The sequence below is a fragment of the Caenorhabditis remanei genome, chromosome III, assembly GCF_010183535.1.
Source record: "Caenorhabditis remanei strain PX506 chromosome III, whole genome shotgun sequence".
Lineage (NCBI taxonomy): Eukaryota > Metazoa > Nematoda > Chromadorea > Rhabditida > Rhabditidae > Caenorhabditis > Caenorhabditis remanei.
Window position 1 is genome coordinate 8,199,447 of NC_071330.1, and position 20,173 is coordinate 8,219,619.

At 38.1% G+C, this 20,173-nt stretch overlaps 8 protein-coding genes across 8 annotated transcripts; 3 read left to right on the top strand and 5 right to left on the bottom strand.

The window, feature by feature from the left end:
• Window positions 1-1,011: 1,011 nt before the first annotated feature.
• GCK72_009940 (uncharacterized protein) lies at window positions 1,012-3,595 on the bottom strand (the record flags this gene model as incomplete). Its single annotated transcript, XM_053727609.1, has 9 exons — window positions 1,012-1,047; window positions 1,095-1,292; window positions 1,341-1,401; window positions 1,446-1,737; window positions 2,152-2,338; window positions 2,385-2,638; window positions 2,687-2,746; window positions 3,151-3,229; window positions 3,461-3,595. The coding sequence occupies 9 exons, from the start codon at window positions 3,593-3,595 to the stop codon at window positions 1,012-1,014; spliced, it is 1,302 nt and encodes a 433-aa protein (XP_053587186.1).
• Window positions 3,596-5,291: 1,696 nt separating this feature from the next.
• GCK72_009941 (uncharacterized protein) lies at window positions 5,292-6,608 on the bottom strand (the record flags this gene model as incomplete). The annotated part of the gene is made up of 8 exons (XM_053727610.1): window positions 5,292-5,378; window positions 5,421-5,651; window positions 5,698-5,830; window positions 5,876-6,132; window positions 6,175-6,235; window positions 6,283-6,377; window positions 6,422-6,500; window positions 6,547-6,608. 8 exons carry the CDS (start codon window positions 6,606-6,608, stop codon window positions 5,292-5,294), a joined length of 1,005 nt encoding a protein of 334 aa, XP_053587187.1.
• Window positions 6,609-7,154: 546 nt separating this feature from the next.
• On the bottom strand, window positions 7,155-7,523 carry GCK72_009942 (uncharacterized protein; the record flags this gene model as incomplete). Its single annotated transcript, XM_053727611.1, has 1 exon — window positions 7,155-7,523. One exon carries the CDS (start codon window positions 7,521-7,523, stop codon window positions 7,155-7,157), a length of 369 nt encoding a protein of 122 aa, XP_053587188.1.
• Window positions 7,191-8,725, top strand: GCK72_009943 (uncharacterized protein; the record flags this gene model as incomplete). The annotated part of the gene is made up of 4 exons (XM_003106089.2): window positions 7,191-7,334; window positions 7,383-7,551; window positions 7,598-8,418; window positions 8,468-8,725. The coding sequence occupies 4 exons, from the start codon at window positions 7,191-7,193 to the stop codon at window positions 8,723-8,725; spliced, it is 1,392 nt and encodes a 463-aa protein (XP_003106137.2).
• Window positions 7,897-9,549, bottom strand: GCK72_009944 (uncharacterized protein; the record flags this gene model as incomplete). The annotated part of the gene is made up of 4 exons (XM_053727612.1): window positions 7,897-8,389; window positions 8,454-8,786; window positions 9,094-9,264; window positions 9,464-9,549. 4 exons carry the CDS (start codon window positions 9,547-9,549, stop codon window positions 7,897-7,899), a joined length of 1,083 nt encoding a protein of 360 aa, XP_053587189.1.
• A 1,079-nt stretch (window positions 9,550-10,628) lies between these two features.
• On the top strand, window positions 10,629-15,079 carry GCK72_009945 (uncharacterized protein; the record flags this gene model as incomplete). The annotated part of the gene is made up of 16 exons (XM_003105970.2): window positions 10,629-10,661; window positions 10,707-10,814; window positions 10,859-11,031; window positions 11,264-11,468; window positions 11,623-11,741; window positions 11,791-12,104; window positions 12,186-12,265; window positions 12,309-12,433; window positions 12,488-13,101; window positions 13,148-13,356; window positions 13,402-13,613; window positions 13,672-14,236; window positions 14,306-14,457; window positions 14,505-14,658; window positions 14,706-14,799; window positions 14,844-15,079. The coding sequence occupies 16 exons, from the start codon at window positions 10,629-10,631 to the stop codon at window positions 15,077-15,079; spliced, it is 3,393 nt and encodes a 1,130-aa protein (XP_003106018.2).
• Window positions 15,080-15,411: 332 nt separating this feature from the next.
• GCK72_009946 (uncharacterized protein) lies at window positions 15,412-16,332 on the bottom strand (the record flags this gene model as incomplete). The annotated part of the gene is made up of 5 exons (XM_003106043.2): window positions 15,412-15,615; window positions 15,659-15,787; window positions 15,832-15,985; window positions 16,033-16,198; window positions 16,245-16,332. 5 exons carry the CDS (start codon window positions 16,330-16,332, stop codon window positions 15,412-15,414), a joined length of 741 nt encoding a protein of 246 aa, XP_003106091.2.
• A 1,259-nt stretch (window positions 16,333-17,591) lies between these two features.
• On the top strand, window positions 17,592-19,073 carry GCK72_009947 (uncharacterized protein; the record flags this gene model as incomplete). Its single annotated transcript, XM_003106091.2, has 5 exons — window positions 17,592-17,676; window positions 17,727-18,080; window positions 18,158-18,486; window positions 18,530-18,835; window positions 18,885-19,073. The coding sequence occupies 5 exons, from the start codon at window positions 17,592-17,594 to the stop codon at window positions 19,071-19,073; spliced, it is 1,263 nt and encodes a 420-aa protein (XP_003106139.1).
• Window positions 19,074-20,173: the final 1,100 nt, after the last annotated feature.

Below are 20,173 nucleotides of genomic sequence, written 5' to 3' on the forward strand. Positions count from 1 at the left end.
TTAATAGTTTGAATTAGCTAGTTTGAAATGATCTCAATGGTTCTAGATGTGATGTGCATAATGAAGAATCTAGATGTTCCGTGTTAGTTGTTCAGTTTAGTTTCTACTTCTCATTTAGTACAGTAAGCTGAAGAAATGCCTCTGGGAAAGTTCATCATACATTTAGTCACAGATGTTCATAAATATTTCTTGTTTTGAACTACGTAACCCTGGGAAAAGATGTGATCAATAACTCAAAACAACACTCTTCCGCGAAACGGAATAAAAACGTCTCGAAAAAAGATGGATATACACGGAGTGATGGCTGGGTGAAGAGGGAGACGCTGAACGAAGACAAGTTGACATTTGACGTGCGTAGCGTGTCGGCGCTGCGGTTCTTTATGGAGGGAAAGGGTCCACTTCATAGAGAGAAGAGAAGAGAAGAGGAATGACCTTTGCTGTGGAGAAGAAAGAAAGAAAAAGAGAGGAAAGGCCAGATGTTGTGGACGACGTATCATCTGCCAAAAGAACAATTAGATAGTGAGTAATAGATAGGAGACGCAGACATTTCCCCGCTTTGAATAGCATTTATACTCCGATTGTAATGGATCCGCAACCCAACCACAAAATATCCACAAGCCGACTGACCGTTGACAATATGTTACGGGTCAACTCTATCCTTTTGTTATTATTAAAAAGTGAGAAGTGAAAGAGTAAGATTGATCGGTTGAGAAGGCTTGAATGGGGAATTTTTGAAAGAATATACTGTAGTATACAGATTCATAGTAACAAATTTCCAGAATTCTCAAGTCCGAAAAGATAGATGAGTTCCTATAATGACGACAAGAAGATGGAATGTAAACTAGCAATTATACAATTTATTATCACCCGTATCAGGCAAAATGGTCATAATATTAACGGGGAGTTTTTTATCACAGTATGAAGAAAAGAAAGAGGGAAAGGGTAATAAAATGTTAGATTTCAACTCCAAAATTGTATTTCATTGATATGAAATTATGATATGAACCAAGTTTAGAATCGATCATTGAAGTAGTCAAAACGATCAAACTGAAAAGAAAATGAATTATTTGGAATAGAAATTGAGAGGAACTCACATCATAGTTCTCTTTATACATTGTATCATCTAGTGTTTCATCGTTTTGTTGATATGTATCATATTCGGCATTTCCAATTTCAGAAGCAGGCGTATAATCTTTTTGTTCTAGTTTTGAAAAGTTGATTGGACGGAAAAATGGATGAGCATGGAGAACAGTGAATGAACACAAACGATGAGTTATGGAAACTGCCAACATCTGAAATTACTGGAATTTGTCTCAATCTACTGACCATTATTAACTCACTCTATCCATTAAATTAGCGAATTCTCTTGAACATCCAATTGGAGTACTGTAGTCAATGAATCTAAACATTGAAAATTATGGTACAAACTAAATTTAAGAAGTTACTTTAAGTTAGCGTGATGAGTTGCCTCGGAATTCGGATATGGATAAATTCCAGTCAAAAGTATATGTAGAAGAACACCCAAGGACCACCAATCAACATAATGTGAATACGTGTGTCCAGATGCCACGTCAGGTGACATATACTGTAAGGTCCCACATATTGTCCCCGTATTACATCCTTGTTTCAACTTCTTTGCCAATCCAAAATCAATCAATAGTGCATGTCCCCACTGATCCAAAACAACATTTTCTAGTTTCACATCGCGATAAATGACGTCATTTCGATGGAGAAAATCTGAAGAATTTGTGAGTTTTGAACTCTAAAACTGATATCGAATTACAACACCGATCATAGAGATTGCGGCACTTCAAGTTATCAGTTGAAATGAGGAACTTTAAGAACGTGTCACAATATCACAAGTCAGTTGTGTGTTAGACTTGTATATCAAAAACATCCCTTCGTGGTTAACAACTGTTTTACACGGAAATTTTTAAACGAGTTGTATATCAGCAACGTGAACAGCGCAAAACGAACACTATTTTGCACTGGAATGAGGTATCGCAACGAACATTTCAACCCTGTTTTTGATCTACAAACTCAACAATCAATAGAGCTCACGTGGCAATCAGTGATACGTGATACATGCTCGGAGTTTATCCTTTTAAACTGAAAACTGTAAGCATCGCAATTTTATTGCTGGTACAGTACCTATAGCTGATGCTAATTCAGCACCAATGAGTCGTATAGCTGCTTCCGATAAAGATCCGCGTTGCCTCCAAACCGAAAATAAATCTCCAGTGGAACCAGTGGGATACTGTAGTAGAGAATAAAGATGTGTCCGTGTCTGCCACGTGGAATATGTTCTTGCAATAAATGGATGTGACGGTAGAAGACGCTGGAATTAAAGTCAAATTGAAAATGAGTTCAGTAACTTGACTCACTTGAATGCTAGCTTCTCTCTTCACTTGTAACACCGCTCTTTTCGATATAATCTCTCTCTTTTCTTGCATTTTAATTGCAAACTTTCTTTCAGAATCATGGATTGCACTCGCACAATAAACAACTCCAAACGATCCACGACCCAATTGTCGTTCCAGAATAAAACTTTTCTCGTTTATGACGCTTCTTGTTGGAAATTCCGGGAGAAAAAGATGTTCAAACCAGGGAATCGCAAACTCCTTCCGAGTTGGTTCAGCTGGAAAACTATAGATTTTTGAGAAACAAATCTCATGAATTCTCTTACGTTTCTCATAATTGTCATAGTCATCCACGATGAATCTGGGCAATGGAGGACGTGGATCAGCTGAAAAAATGTTTTTGATAGCATGAAAACAGATATTTTGATAGATCTTTAGAAGTTCTTCGGAATTTTCGAACGATTTTTGCACACAGATACAATATTCAGATCCAAAAAACAGCATTCGCAATGATAAATATGATAATACTTCTATGAGACAACATGCTTTATATGGATAAGTTTTAATCTAACAAGGGAACTTTGTGCTTCTCTGAATCACATTCCTCCAAGATCACTACCAGTTTTTTTTTCAAACAGTGTATGTACCTAAAATCATCTGATCTGATCTTAAGTGCCGACCGACACGGATCATTATCAATATCATCAACTTCAAAAAGTGGTGCTCTATGCTCACAAATGTAGGCAAACAAAAGAAAATTTATAATCCGGGATTTCTATATCTCAATTACCTTCTTCAACTTTATACGTTCTTCTTTTCAGATGGGGACGACACTTTTTGAGTTTTTGGAGACGAGATTTGAAGGCGAGCTGGAAATAAAAAACACAATATTTGGTAGTTTAATTCTGTTGAAACAAAGAATTTGAGTTGCCCAGTCAGAGGTTACTTCGTAATATTTGTTCAAACAACTAAAGCGGTCGATGACCATATTTAATTAGAGACATTTTCTTATGATCTACAGTATGTACTTAATGAAAAAACTGATTTTGATGCAACTACAGTACGCCGATATTGGAATTGAGAGATATTTATGGCTCTACCTTCTGATACTCATTCTCAGTATGAGTTTCTCCAATTCTCAACTTTTTCCTTGCTGGCCCATCTTCTTCCTCATTTTCTTCATTTCTAACATCATGATGACATCCGGGACGTTTTCTTGTTGCCACGTTTCCCATGTTATCTATAAGACAGTGAGAATACAAGAAAGTTGAAATCACAGAAAACAGACAGTAGGAGTGATTAACAAGAAAACGGAATGTCCTGTGGCGGGAAGGATGAAAGAATTGTGATGGGAGGAGAAAAAAGAAGAAGAAGAACGACACAAACATACAGGAAAAGAGCAAATAGACAGTGAGCAAGGAGCAGGAGGATGAAGAAAAGGTACACGGATTATGAGCACTGAGACACCGGCACGTGTCTGGTAGTGAATCCAGAAGATGATGTGGACTTTGGTATATTAATTTCAGGATTATATTTATTGTGTAGGGTTCAAGAGTATTCAATTAAAACGTTTCTTCATCTTTTTAATCCACACACGTCTTAAAGAATCGGTCTAATTACGGTATCGTTTGTAGTTGTTCATACATTTCCATATGTCGTTAGGGGAATCTGGAATAGCTGAAAGACAAGTTTAAACAGAGCCCTGAACTTCTTCCAAGATAAAGAAGTTTCTGTGAATTTGACTCAGCAGTACAACAAATTGCTGCTTGAGCAAATATCAGGTCGATATTCACTATTGGATTTTTCTCATGGACTGCTTTAATTTTATTTAATCTTAGTGAAATCTGATACAATAATTCAATTTTATACTAAACCTCATTGAAGAAAAATCTATCTACTTGGTGGGGCGAGGTTACTAAGAAAAGCAAGAAGGGAGCCAGAAGAGGAAGAAAAATCGATGTGCCGCAGACCGAGGAACTGAAAAGGGGATGAAACCGCGTTACTTGTTGAGAGGTACAGCCAACAGTTTGACACTGCTGAGCCTCACTTCAATATGAGTATTTAACTCAAAAAAGCCAATAAAGTACAGAGATAGTTCGAAAAAGTATAGATATATCCAGTTTATGGTTTTGCATTTGTTCTTTCATAACATGTTTAAAATATATGATGATTGATTGCGTTGCTCCTAAAGAAAAGTTCTATTGGAGGCTAGTTACGACAATAGGTTGCAAATGGTTATGAGATGCCAATAGACGAAACATCGTACACCCTGGTCAGTGGGAATCTTCCGGGAAACACTTCCCGGTAAATGCTGGTATCTTGGAGTTGCCGGGTAAATTTCCGAACCACTCCGGGCCAACTCGTCAGCGTCTACCCGGCCCGGATTCAAAATTGTGCACAATTTTTTCTCAATTTTTTCTTTGAAATTTTCATCAAAAAATAGTCAAAATTCTCCAATATTCTCGTACGCTTCAATTTTCATCGATGTTCCAAAAAATAGTCGAAAATTCGACTTTTTTGGAAAAAAATTAAAATTTTTTTTGAAAAAAATTCAAATTTCTACAGGAGCCGGGCCGATTGGGCCGAGGAGAATTTTTCAGTCGGCCCGGCTCCCAATCCTGGCTCCGGGAGCCTCACACTGGTCGCTTACACACGAGAGTAAAAATTAACGGTAAAAATTGCCGACTTTTCCAACATTTTTTGTTAAATTTAAACTAAGATGGCTTCTCAGATTGATTTTTACAATGAAAACGTCTATGTTTTACTAATGTTCTCCTGATCATTCAAGAAGAATTGGTTTTCAACAGAAAATATGTCAAAAAATTGAAATGTGTTGGTAGTTTTATAAGGAAGTCACTTCGGGTCTGCACAAGCGAGATTAATTTTATAGTACACGTAAAATATGAAAATGTAGATACGATGAGCTCTTGTTCACTGAATTGTCTCACGGAGAGTAAGCAAGAAGTTGAGAAGATTGTTCTCCAGATCACACCCATCAAGAATTCGCTTTTCGCATGTCTGAATAGTAAAGTTAACTCGAGCTTCTGGACAAAAACTTACTGCAACTAGTTTTCCCATCACTGCAATATTTTCATCGTTGATAATGTTTTCTTGGAGCATTTGCTGGAAGCAATGACGCATGAATGCGACCCCAGTACACGATTTCGTGATACTTTTAGTCAACGAGATAATTTGAGGCACATTAGAGACTCGAACTGATTTACATAGATTGGAAATCAAAGCAGAATCGGACGATCCACGGAGGTAGCAGTTTCGTGCATTTTCATCTCCCTGTACGATATTTGTAAATACTCGCTTGATTTGCATTGAAACTCACACTTCTCAGAATTGGCGCCAATGATTGCAATGTGCAGACAGCTCTTCTCAAATCACCTTCCGCATACTCCATCACTTGCATGAGCTCATCGTTGCTCATTGGAGTTTCTTCAGCATCACAAATTGTTCGCAATCTCAAATTCAAACGTACTTTTATTAATATCAAATCATCGATTCACCTCTGCACTTGAACTTCTGATGGTAGTGACTTGAATCTGAACTTTGCACAACGACTAACAACGGGAGGGATGAGACGAGAAACATAATTACAAATTAGAATGAATCGCGTAGTTTTAGAGAAATCTTCAATAACTCTGCGCATTGCTGCTTGTGCTTCTCGTGTCATAGCGTCGACTTCGTCAAGAATGATAATCTTCAGTTTCAGAACGTCTTCTTTGCAATTTGTACTCAGCGATGTTTTAGAGAATGATTGAATCTGCAAACTATGATTTGATAATAGAACTATAAAACGACTCACTTTCTGTCGAACAACCGAAATTCCACGTTCATCCGAAGCGTTCAAGTCGAGCACGCGGTCCCTGGAATTAAATTAATACTAAAAACTGATAACAACCAATATGATTACTGGAAGATGTTTCTTGGGAAAAGTTGACGACAGAAGGCCAGCGCAGTTGACGTTTTACCAGTTCCCGGTGGTCCGTAAAACAAAAGGTGTGGCAACTGAAAAATAGATTTTTCGTTGAAAAATTATTTGAATTGCTTACGTCTTTTCCTTGAAGAGCTCCTTTCAGCATTGTGACTACTTCATCCTGATGAGCGATATCGTCAAGCGTCTTTGGTCTGCTGAAAAATAATTGGTTAATGTACGTTCTTTCCCGGTTTCACAAACTATTTTTCAGTCCATGTGAGTACTTTGCTTTTTTTGTTATCGACTTCTATTTGCTCGGCCATTCTTACTTAAAAAAAAATAAATATTGTGTTTTGTTCGAAGTTCTTTCTTAGTACAAATGAATGCTCTCTTAAAATCAATTTAAAAACATTGCCTTCTTAAGAAGAAAAATTCAACTTTGACAAGAATTCTTGTCAAAGTTGAATTTTCAACCCTCTCCCGCCAATTGTGTTTGAATTGGGTTACGGTCGTTATTCGTGGCGAGAGTTAGATGTGCAGGAGGCGGCCAATCGAGCCATTTTTTGGGCCTTGTGAAATTAACGTGAGTTTCTCGTCATCTGACTAATCATGTTGATTATTTTTCGTTGTTTTGTTTTCGTTTAACTCAATCTGAGTTTGAAAAATATTTGTCTCATAATTTTTTGCAATATTGCCATTTTCACACGGATCTCATACCGTTTTAATACTTTCTAAGCCATCCGAGTCAAATAGTTTATCTCAAGTCTTGTAGAAACTTGTTAGTGTACTGCTTTGATGCTATCATCAGTTTTCACTTCCGTTGAAACCTCTGATCTTTCTTTTTTGATTTTTTTTTTCATAAAATTTTTTCAGTTGGGAAACACTTTGCTCACTCCGTAGCAGCCATGGGAAAAGAAAAGGTTCATATCAACATCGTCGTCATTGGACACGTCGACTCCGGAAAGTCCACTACCACCGGACACTTGATCTACAAGTGCGGAGGAATCGACAAGAGAACCATCGAGAAATTCGAGAAGGAGGCTCAGGAGGTATGAAATAATTTTTCCAATACGTAGTGTAATATCCATTTTTTCCAGATGGGTAAGGGATCTTTCAAGTACGCTTGGGTCCTCGACAAGCTGAAGGCCGAGCGTGAACGTGGTATCACCATCGATATCGCTCTCTGGAAGTTCGAGACTGCTAAGTACTACATCACCATCATTGATGCCCCAGGACATCGTGATTTCATCAAGAACATGATCACCGGTATAACACTAATAAGTCAACACTGTTAAACCTAATTGAATTTCAGGAACCTCCCAAGCTGATTGCGCCGTCTTGGTCGTCGCTTGCGGAACCGGAGAGTTCGAAGCCGGAATCTCCAAGAACGGACAAACCCGTGAGCACGCTCTCCTTGCCCAAACTCTTGGAGTTAAGCAGCTCATCGTTGCCTGCAACAAGATGGACTCCACCGAGCCACCATTCTCTGAGTCCCGTTTCACCGAGATCACCAACGAGGTCTCCGGATTCATCAAGAAGATCGGATACAATCCAAAGGCTGTCGCTTTCGTCCCAATCTCTGGATTCAACGGAGACAACATGCTCGAGGCCTCACCAAACATGCCATGGTTCAAGGGATGGGCTGTTGAGCGCAAGGAAGGAAACGCTTCCGGAAAGACCCTCCTTGAGGCTCTTGATGCCATCATCCCACCACAACGCCCAACTGACCGACCACTCCGTCTTCCACTCCAAGATGTGTACAAGATCGGAGGAATCGGAACTGTTCCAGTCGGACGTGTTGAGACCGGAATTATCAAGCCAGGAATGGTTGTCACCTTTGCTCCACAAAACGTGACCACTGAAGTCAAGTCCGTTGAGATGCATCACGAGTCTCTCCCAGAGGCCGTGCCAGGAGACAACGTCGGATTCAACGTCAAGAACGTCTCCGTCAAGGACATTCGTCGTGGATCCGTCTGCTCTGACTCCAAGCAAGATCCAGCCAAGGAGGCCCGCACCTTCCACGCCCAGGTCATCATCATGAACCATCCAGGACAAATCGCCGCTGGATACACTCCAGTCCTCGATTGCCACACCGCTCACATCGCTTGCAAGTTCAACGAGCTTAAGGAGAAGGTAACATATTTTTCAGAAAGACATCAGAATCTAACTTTCCCATTTCCAGGTCGATCGCCGTACCGGTAAGAAAGTCGAAGACTTCCCCAAATTCCTCAAGTCCGGAGATGCCGGAATCGTCGAGCTCATCCCAACCAAGCCACTTTGCGTTGAGTCCTTCACCGACTACGCTCCACTCGGACGTTTCGCCGTTCGTGACATGAGACAAACTGTCGCTGTCGGAGTTATCAAGTCTGTCGAGAAGTCTGATGGATCCACTGGAAAGGTCACCAAGTCTGCCCAGAAGGCTGCCCCAAAGAAGAAGTAAATCTTCATTGTTGAGTTTGTCGTTGATTTTTGAATAAATTATCAACCATTTTACACTGGTTCTGAATATAAATAAACATTAAATAACACTTCATCAAAAAAAAAACTCGATTAGAATTTGAAGCGGCATTAGAGGGATTAGACTGTTCTCTGATTTTCAGCTCCAAAACACAAGCATTAAAATTAGAAGAATAATGGAAACGGCGAGACTGAATATCAATCCTCTTCCTATGTTGTCCTCGTTATTCTTGAATATGTCGATCAGTCCCGTTTTCGGCTTGCTTCTGAATACATTAATAATAAGTGTACAAAACGAAAATAAAATCTGCGTTTATCCGTACACCGTTTCCACGTTTATATGTGGGTTACCTTGCTTCGTTTTCCACATCGAGGGTTTCTATTTTCTCGATATCGCTGGGGTGATTGCTTTCTCTATTGTTCAATTGTTTCATGTTTAAAGGGTGCCTATGGTCTTCGAGTAGTTTGTCCTGGTCGATTTTTATGTTCACTTCGCTCAGTGCTCTTGTTATTTCAGCTAATCTGGAAAATTGAATGGTCTTAACTATTTTTCTGGATTTTGCTAAACATTGGCAGGTAGGGAGGCCACAAACACAAAGAATAGCTTAAAGTGACTTAACTTCATTAATTATGTGAGGGTCTTTAATGAGAGAAGTATGAACGTAATTTTTTAGCTTCTATTTGGGGTGTTCAGCATTTATCTCCAAAACTAATTACTAACCGAAACATGGCAGGATTCAGAATATTCTTTGGAGTATAATATCCAGTGTCATCTTTCGTTTCCTTGTCGTGTAAGGTTTGAGTCATCTAAATCTTTTTCCAGTTCAGAGTATAGTATAGATGGTCGGCAAGAAGGAGAAAAGACAATGAATAGCCGGTGAGGGCAGAATTAGAAGTAGCTTATTTGCATAATAATATAAACGAACGAAGCGGAGGGAACAAATATCGCACACCAATCGATAGGAAAAGAGCACTTTATTGTATCCATATATCGTTAAGAGTTAGGAATGAGACAAAATGAAATACGTCAGAGAAGAAACGTGTTCGGAATTTCAATTGAATAATTTTTCAATAAGATAAAACTTCAACGGGCCGGTCCACTCGTTTGAAGCGCAGTATTATTATGAGTTGAAAATATACCGAAATGTAGAACTTGGCAAGCTCTATGTCCGTGACCAACAAATTATATCAGCGATCAGCTCATAATATAGCATGTTTGGATAAACCTGTCGATACATTCTATAGTAAAACATATTGAAGGGGAACCTGGTGTAGAACAATTTTTTAACCTGGAGGGAGCATTAAATTTTTCAACAGTCAACTTGTCTTTTATAATTTTTGTTTGCTTTGTTTACTTTGTTTACTTTCAATTTGCGATTTTTCAATATTTTGACGGCAGGTAATACTTTGATGTAGTCCTTTAAAACTTTGTTCAAGAGAACTGTCTTTAAAACTTTGTTCAAGAGAACTGTATTTGTTATTTTTGCTCATTCAGAAATCCAATTGTTAAATAGGAGCAATAGGAGCTCATTTGCTCGCAGTTTTTCCCGCAGTTTCGATTGTAGTGCAAACGACACTTCGATCTTCCGGCTGCGCGCGCGGTTTATCGTAAATTTACACCAATTTTTCATCACAACATGAGCTGATTTCAAATTTCAAGCTAAATAAAATGTTTAAATATTATGCGACTTTCTTGAATTCAAATTGTTTTCTTCCTTTAAGTAATAGTAAAATTTATCTGTGCCAGTCCATAAATCTGTTAAACTATCGTAGTTATTCTTGAAAGTTTCTCCTTGTTATATTAATGAGAACAATTATGTTTCAGATTTCTCTATTCTCTACTAACCAACTAATTTTTTATGCTGATCTACTTTACTCAATAAAAAATGGCCACTGCTGGAACTGGTCAAGCAAATGAAGTAATTAAGTTTATAGAGAGCGCTTCTTTCAAACAAAAATTTCAGTGGCGATTAGCAGCTCCTCACTTCTCCATTAACACAAATGTCGAAAGTTCCGTCAATTGTATAAAATTCGATCCTCATGAAGAGTTATTTTGGACAGGATCGGCAGCAGTAAGTTATATTTTCCTCTCAATCTAGAACTTGAAATATTCCAGGGAAAAGTGGCTTCATTTCTGCCAACAAATCACTTTTCTCGATATTCTGCATTCGTGGTGTCGAAAGTCAGTGGTGTAAATAGTTTAGAGCCGACAGAGAATGCATTATTCGCTCTTACTGACACTTCGCTTCGAGTTACATCGAAACAAGGAATCCCTATTGGAAAATACACGTACGTTTTTTTTTATCGTGCCGAGAAACATAACTGTTCGCTTGTCTCTGACTTGACATCAGTCTTGGATATCTGATATCGTATGTTAACTATCTTCATTTTTAATGTTGTTGAAATCATTGAAGAGATTTTTCGTATATGCTTTTTGATTAGATGTGCCTTTAGAAAATCAATTTATTCTGACAAAACCAACAGTATTTGCGATATTTATACGAATTAGATGTTATTTCAGATCACAGTCTATGACAAGAATGATGGCAATGTGTCGTATGCCCGGAACTTCCACTTTTGTTATGGGTGGATTTCAAGAAAAACTAATTCACTATGACTTTGTGAAAGAAAAAGAAATTCGAACCACTGATTTGAAAGAAGGAGAACATTCTATTATTATCCGATACAATGGAACGAACACTTTTACAGCTGATTCAAAAGGAAATGTAAGATTTTAATGAAATATTGTAAACCAGCCTGTCTGCGCCGCCTTCATCTTGAATAGTTATAATCCGACCCATCGCGAACCTCCTGTCTAGTAATCATTGGCTTGAACTAATGAAATGTAAACGTCAGCATCTCAAATTTTCCTCATTTTAGGTAATTGTGAAGAGTCCGAAAAACTTTGAAACACTTCAAGTCATAGACTGCCATCAAGACCGTATTTTGGATTTTGATGTTCAAGGAAGCAAACTAATTTCTTGCGGAGTAACAATGAAGTATTTCACCATTCATACTCACATTTCTTTTTTTCTCAATTTTTTGCAGCCGTCAGCAGAACATGGATAGATTTGTGAAAGTATACGATCTACGAATGCATAAAGCTCTTACTCCATGTACTAGCCAATTGATACCACAGTTTGTTCGGTTCATCCCATCTTATTGCGAACGTATTTGTATCATGGCTCAATCAATGAACTTAATTGATCCGGGAAACAACTGGGGGTCACATCCGGCCTCAATAAGAATGTTCGACTTAGCATCGAATGGAAACCATGTCGAGTTTGGAGTGGAGACTTCCATTGTTACAGCCTTCGATTATTCAAGTTCTAAAAATTTCGCTGCAATTGGAAGCCATGTGGGTAAGTTTTGTTAATAGCTTGTTATTCGTGCGTTTGTTATGGAACATTTTCGTGATTCTTGACAAACAAGCTTGTTTTCAGGTGTAATTTGTGCGTATGCTGATCGAGATCAACCTATAGTGAATGACAGTTCGAAAGAAACAATATTCGCAGCTCCACCTGTAAGTTTGTCTTTATTTTTCATTGCATGTCCCTCATCTACAGGCACAACCCCCAATATCATTCGCAATTGACGACACAACACAAACATTTGGATCAATACCGTTTCCATTTTCACAAGGACCACTTGTCAGTGATTGGCCTTCAGAACTGACTCAAATTGTTCATAGGTACTGTTTCTTTCTTTCCAGATATAATCATGTTTAAAAAACTGTTGTATTCAGGCGGCGGAAACCACCTTCAGACCTTACGAATGTTAAATCTATTCATTATGCCACACAAATAAGAAATCCTCGTATAAATTCAAAACTGAAGCAGCACAACATTGTCCCCTACTTTTTGGAGCACATTGAGCCAGTAATAGAAGTGCATGATGTTCAGAAAATTGTTGAGCAGTCCGAACATCGAATGGTCAAGACAAGAGTGTCAAAGTTGTACAAAAAACGACCACCACCTGTAAACCATGTGCCATCTAGGCGTGGAAATTCATCTGATGAAACTCCCGAGACCTACACGTGGAATACAATCCGTCATATCACAATGCAATCGACTCATGCAATGAATCTTGTGGCTAACACTGTTGTTCAAGTCGTGTATTCGCTTTCCCCACTTCGAAGTATTGTCATGCGACATATTTGTACTAATGACACTTGCATAACATGTGAACTCCATTTTCTTTTCAATGCATTTTCTTCGAAAATTGGGCAAAGTGATGGCATTATAACAACAAACTTAGCATTGGCCCTTACTCGGAATGGAGTTTCATTGAAGACGGGCGGTGTTTTACATGCTATCAACGAGGTGATAAAGACTATTTTAGATGACGTGGCAGAGAAAGGTAGACCCGATAATCTAGAAACTACTCATCATCACAATAATTGCAGATATTAATGCCTCAGTTTCGACAAAGTTTAATCGTCACCTGTGCTGCATTCGTTGTCGTGGACTACAAACTGTTGAAGCCTACAGTGATCATCTTCTTTCGCTGAACTACGGGTCCCTCCATCAAACATCCCTATGCCAGCTGATCGAAAAATCACTGCATTTAGGTCCTGAAACAGGAGAGAAGGAATGCGAAGATTGCAAACAAATGGTAATGATTTCAAGCGGCTCATTATTTTCTATTTCCATGTAACAGAGTCGAATGGAATGTAAACGGAAAGTACGTGAGCTGTCGCCTGTTCTTCTGATAAGCACAAACACATCTTCCGAGGATTATGTTGATTTCTGGCGGCAACAATTGTCGACTCACGAAGTACGTCCAGATGCACAAACGAACTCATTTGGCAGTGTTCCTGAATCGCCCTCAGAGAAGAAAAGATGTCGGTACGGAGAGGATTGTCGGAATAAGTTAGTTTTTTATCCTTTCGCGAAAAGTTAATTTTTTGTATTATTTCCGTATTTCCAGAAAGACCTGCAAGTTCGCTCATGGGCACATAGACTGGAGCTCAGAACAGTCCAAGCTGCTGGAACACGTTGACTCATCCCAATGGAGTCATTACATACCTTCTCGAATCGCTGCTCAAGTGTGTGAAGGAATTGTTCGCATTTCCGATATTTCGGATATTCCTGGTTATGACGAGCCTACTGCTATCATCTATGAACTTGATGCAATGATACATGTGATTGGAAATGGAGAGCACGATGTAAAATGGACACATCCAGTCACATTGTTGAGAGAAAGTCCAGTTGCGTCGACTGCTTGGACACTGATAAATGAACAGCTGGTCAGTAGATTACATGATCATGAAGCTCGATATGTGGATGGAAGATGGAAATTACCTGCTCTACTAGTCTACAGACAGAAAGGAGACGAAATTCTGTTCAGCGAGAAAACGTTTTCTGATGATTTGTTTTTTTCTGATGACAATCTTGCTATGAATGGAACTGAATCTCTTGCAATTAAATCAATGGAAGATCTTCCAAAAGCAGGCGAACTTGTTGGATTAGATGCAGAATTTATCAAAATCAAGGTTTGTATAGCTTTCATAAATTTTTGTTTGCAGTTCATGGAAATTTATATGAATGAGTTTGATTTTCAGACAGACATGTTGGAATTCGATGGTAGATCTGTTCAAGTACGGGCTGTTGGGCGTGCTTCTTGTGTCGATGCGACCGGTCAAAAAGTTATATTCGATGATTATGTCCGACTTACAGACGACATGAAAGTTGTTGATTATTTAACAAGATACAGGTGAGAGTCCAGGGAACTGAATCAGGTTTTAGTAATAATAATTTCAGCGGCATCGTAGAATCTGATTTATTGCCGGCGTCATCTGACAAGTATCTGACAACTCATAAACGTTTACTCCTCCGTATGCATGTGTTGATTCAGCGAGGAGTCATTTTCGTTGGACACGCATTACATAATGATTTCACAGTGATCAATGTTCATGTGGGGGATATGACTGTTTCTTTCTATTCTTTCTATTCATGTTCCAGGTACCCGAACCACAGATCATCGACACAGTTGTATTGTTGCGTCTAGAAGCACAAAGAATGCTTTCGTTGCAATTTTTGGTAAAAGAAATGCTTGGTCAGTTGTTTATTCTGAGAAACCTTTTTACACTGTTTTTTCAGGTGAAATAATACAAACAGCTGAGCATGACTCTGTGGTTGATGCCCAATACGCGCTAAAAATGTATCGCAAGTATTTAGAACTGCGCGATCAAGGAATTCTCTCATCCGAAATGCGTCGAATTTACACCATACTTCCATCATGCAACTCGCCTAGTCAAACTTCCTCTCCACTTATCGTCTCTACTCTCCGAAAGACTCCTGATGACCCGGCAGACGCCGCTCCACAAACAATTTGATAATAAATAGCACACAATATGAAATGGAAGCATATGCTCCAAAAATCTCAACAGTAGTAATAATAATAATAACAATGATTGATATCTTAATACTAATTTTCAGATCTGAACCCTCTTTTGTACCATTCTTCATGTTTATCATTATCATTTCGTGTATTTTCCCGATTTTTAGAGACATTCCTTGTCTAATCGTGTATAATTGAGATACCTGTTGTTATGTAAACTTGTATTGTTTCAGTAATTGAAAATAAGATAGGAGCCTTTCTACTCACAGCCTTGGAAGTGTAGTCTCCAACAAAACACATTTTAAATCTTATACAATTAACTAGATTCTATGGAGAAAGACGCTTCAAAAGCCAAATGTCCATGTCTCTCTCAAATACGATTCTATCATGAAGGCGATCAGATTGGCCTTGCCAGAATTCGAAATAACGTGGAATCAAATGAAATCCACCCCACGCGGTAGGTTTAGTGATTGCATGAGATCCTTCTCGTTCAGCCAAATCTGTCAATTCTGCTTTCTTGGATTCGAGAAACTAAATTATAAAAGCTATAACTTTGAATTTTTTTCAAATCTACCTGTCTATTAGGCACTACTTCTGATTGCAAACTGGATTTCGAACCGATGCGGCTGGCTAAAGGTCTAGAATTCCAATAAGCAACAGCCATCTCATCTGGAAGTTTTTCAACTACTCCTTCAACTCGAACCTGAAACTAAAACGTGTCTTTTCATCAATTATTCAAATAACTACCTGTCGATTGACTTTTGGCCAATAAAATAACATTGCCGCGTTTGGATTTTCTTCCAATTGATGTCCTTTTCTACTTGTATAATTCGTAAAGAAAGAGAATCCAGTCGGTGTGTAGGCTTTCAGAAGAACCATTCTGGATGACGGACGAAGATCTCTATAAAATCTAACGTAGGCAAATTTATTTTTCAATGAATTACTGACTTTCCTACAGTTGACAATGAAACTGCGTTTATTTCCTCGAACGTTAAATCAGATTGAGATGCCACATCACGGAACCAAGTATCGAAAAGTGAGAATGGATCAGTTGTTGGAAGATTTTCTTCAAGAAGATATGGCTCTTGGGAGTTGTTGTATTTTGCCCTAATATCTGAAAATATAACAGTTCGTATTTTCTAACCGAAAAAAAAACAAACTCTGAATATCAACCGATGGAGTGTCCATTGCGAGCGTTCTACGTGCCAATTGTCGACAACTGTGAACTAAAAATGACCGAATGACCATGAGAATAGAATGATTTGGAACAAAATAAAAGATAAGAGAGAACAGACGGTTAGAGAATAGGAAATATGATAACAATCTAATCGTTTATAATTTACCGATTGATAAAAAAGTGAGCGATATGCGGCATGAAGCGGTCATCATCTGAAATGAAAAGAAACTTCAGAAGCATATTTGATTAAACGACAGTCGCAAACAAATATTTACAAGTGACAAAATAACAAATATATCAAACAATGAGTTGTTTTTCTCGGAGGATTGTCAGCTGCTCAGGATCAGGAAAACAACGTTCGTCTTTTTATCGAGCTACTCTGTCATTGAGATTTCTTTTTCTATAAAAATGAATAAAAATTATGCAAAAGACGCCGGAATTTCGAAGGATATACCTAAAGGTAATACTCATCTTAGTATCATCAAAAAAGCAAAAATGCAAGAAATATTTTTCTTTTTCAGTAATTCGTGAATACAGACATCAAAACTCTATTGAAAATACTATTTTATGATTTAGTCAATAATAAAGTGGAACTTTGTTTATGAAACTGCGCTCAGTTCATAAGCAAAGTTGCACTAATAATAATTCGGAACTATTTACCGTATTCTAATACCAATCGATGACTGTCTGAACTTTGCACTAACCACGGAGGATGTCAGGCTTAACTAATAATGAGACAAGCTTTAAAAACAGGAAACGAATTTTTACATGCTATTTCAATTTACTTCAGTCTTACTTTTTTCAAAAATGTCTGTTTAATGCTTTTTTTAAAACAAAACATGTATACTTCACATTGAAAAGTACAGATTATGCAGAATTTTAATGTGTTTTTAGAGAACCCGCTTTCGTTTCTCTCACTCACTCTCGTTTCTCCCCGTTCGGTACTGCCTCCTCGATAGCCGTCTAAATTTAAATTTTCACTTTTTTGTGCAATTTCGCGTCGTAGTTCCATTGTCCGCAAACACCCAAGACCTACCGTATTCAGCGAAAAAAGGTGGCGGGAATTGTCATCGTCTCAGTTTCTCACTGACTCGTTTTAACTCTTCATATCACATCAAACCACCCAAATAAGTGTTAAAATTCGAATATCATTTCTAAATGAGAGTAAAGTTTTATCATCTAATATTGTTTTTAAAAATAATCGAGTAACCGAATTTGAGAGCATTTTATTTTCATTGTTTTTCAAGTTTTATGTTTCTCATCTCATGTTATTTAGATTTTTATTTTTCAAAATAGTTCTCAACTCAAATGTTTTTTTGCAGATTCTGAAATGTCTGGAGGCACGATCATGGATACAATGACCTCGCTTCCTCATCAGAATGACCAAAATGTTATTCGTCACCTCACAAATCTCGGTATACATTTTCGAAATTTCTCTATGATTTTTTTAATGCTTCAATTTCAGTGAAGTCGCCCGTATCCGGCGATGATGACATTAAGAAGAAGGAAGATTCTATCATGGAATTGGGTAACATTTTGGCGCAGAACAAGCAGACTGAGGAACTTCGAAAAATGATCGAGCAAACAAGACCATTCTTAGTTTCGCTAGGAAAAGCTAAAGCTGCCAAACTTGTCCGAGATCTTGTTGACTTGTGCCTCAAAATTGATGATCAAGACGGTGATATCAAAGTTGGTCTTGTAAAGGAGTGCATCCAATGGGCAACTGAACAGAATCGTACTTTCCTTCGACAAACTCTGACTGCTCGACTTGTTCGTCTCTACAATGATCTGCAGAGATATACACAAGCTCTGCCACTCGGTAAGATTTCATAGTTCAGGTTAACACAGCTTGTGCCGAACATTATAGTGCAATCATTATTTTTTTCCCGATTTCAGCCGCAGATTTGATTCGAGAGTTGAAAAAAGTGGATGATAAGGATGTTCTTGTGGAAGTAGAGCTTGAAGAGAGCAAAGCTTATTACAATCTGGCTAACATTGGACGAGCACGAGCTTCTCTCACTGGTGCACGCACTACTGCCAACGCCATTTATGTCAATCCACGTATGCAAGCAGCTCTTGATCTTCAGTCCGGAATCCTTCACGCTGCCGATGAAAAAGATTTCAAAACTGCGTTCTCATATTTCTACGAAGCATTCGAGGGGTATGATTCGGTGGATGAGAAGAGTGCTGCTCTTACTGCTTTGAAATATATGCTCCTGTGCAAGGTATATTTTTTAACTTTTTGAAGATTTCAAATAGTTTTTTCAGGTAATGTTGGATGTACCAGATGAAGTGAACAGTCTTCTCTCTGCAAAACTTGCTCTCAAGTACAGTGGATCCGACTTGGAAGCGATGAAAGCAATCGCCGCTGCAGCACAAAAAAGATCTCTCAAAGACTTTCAAGTTGCGTTTGGTTCATTTCCACAAGAATTACAAATGGACCCAGTTGTTCGAAAACATTTCCATTCATTGAGTGAGAGAATGCTCGAAAAAGACTTATGTCGTATTATTGAGCCCTACTCATTTGTTCAAATCGATCATGTCGCCCAACAAATCGGAATCGATAGATCCAAGGTTAAAAGCTGAAAATGGAATGAATAAACTAACTATATTCGTTTTTCAGGTAGAGAAAAAACTCTCACAAATGATTCTCGATCAGAAGCTTTCGGGCTCACTTGATCAAGGAGAGGGAATGCTGATCGTGTTCGATATCGTAACTCCTGACGAAGCTTACCAGACAGCATTGGACACTATTCATGCAATGGGGGAAGTTGTTGACGCACTTTACAGTAACGCTTCCAAAATCAATTAACTTATTGAATCCATTTTGCATTTTCAATTTTGTACAATATCTCGATTTTCCCCTCTTTTTTGAACTCTTTCCATGGTTCTGTCCCCTCCGTTTCAATTTGTTCGGTCCAGTTGTTAACGAAAACTGTCTTCTTTAACTTATAGACTTCTTCACTTTTTTGTCATCTGAAACTCCCATTCAGAATTATTTTGTCAATGTTTATCGCTTATTTTGTTCATTGAATAAAACTGGAAGGAATATCTGGCCCTAAAATCACAGCTCAGTGAAATTCGCTCGGAGTTCGTCAAAAACCAGTCGTAGTAAACCGAAAAGTGCGTTATGGAGTTACGGAGCTTTGAATTTTTCAGTTTTGACATGTTCCCACGGGATTCTTACAAGTTTTTGATAACATGTTGACAGTTGTTTTGGGATACAACACTTCATTAATTCACCAGACTGTCTTGAAATATTCCAAATGCAACATATATATTTCCAGTTAAAAAAACCGTTGTTACTTAATTTGAGTCCAGGCTTTACAAAAAATTCTCAATTTCATTGATTTTCATCTAATTACCTTGGCGTGCCGGCTGGAAGTTTCTGTAAAGTGTCATCCAAGAGTTGTTTGTGAGGTTTCATAAACCGTAAAACTAGTTATAAAAGTGTTCAGGAAATGAGAACTGTTTTTATTGTTTCAGGGAAACAAGAGTCATATTTTTCAGAAAAAAAAATGAATGTAACAGATGAAATCAGTTTGAACGCGTTCTTTATTGCAAATATTGGGCAATAACCTATTCTGAGAATCGAAGTTATCAGCTAGCGGAAAGAAGAAATAGGCGGGAAACAAGAATGGTCAGACAAAGACATCTAGCACAATTTTAAAGACGTTCACACAAATTTGAAATTGTTACCATTTATACACAGTGGAAAAATCATTCGATAATGCGAAAAACGAATTGGGCGGATGTACAAGTCTCCACAATAGCGAACAGAATCGATTAATTTGGAATGATTCCAGAAAAAAGTCCACCAACTTCTCTTGGAATAATAACCGGTATAATTTCAATAATCTTCGTAATTGTGCTCTAAAGTGCATGAAGAGAGTAAAGGAGAAAAAAGCAGAA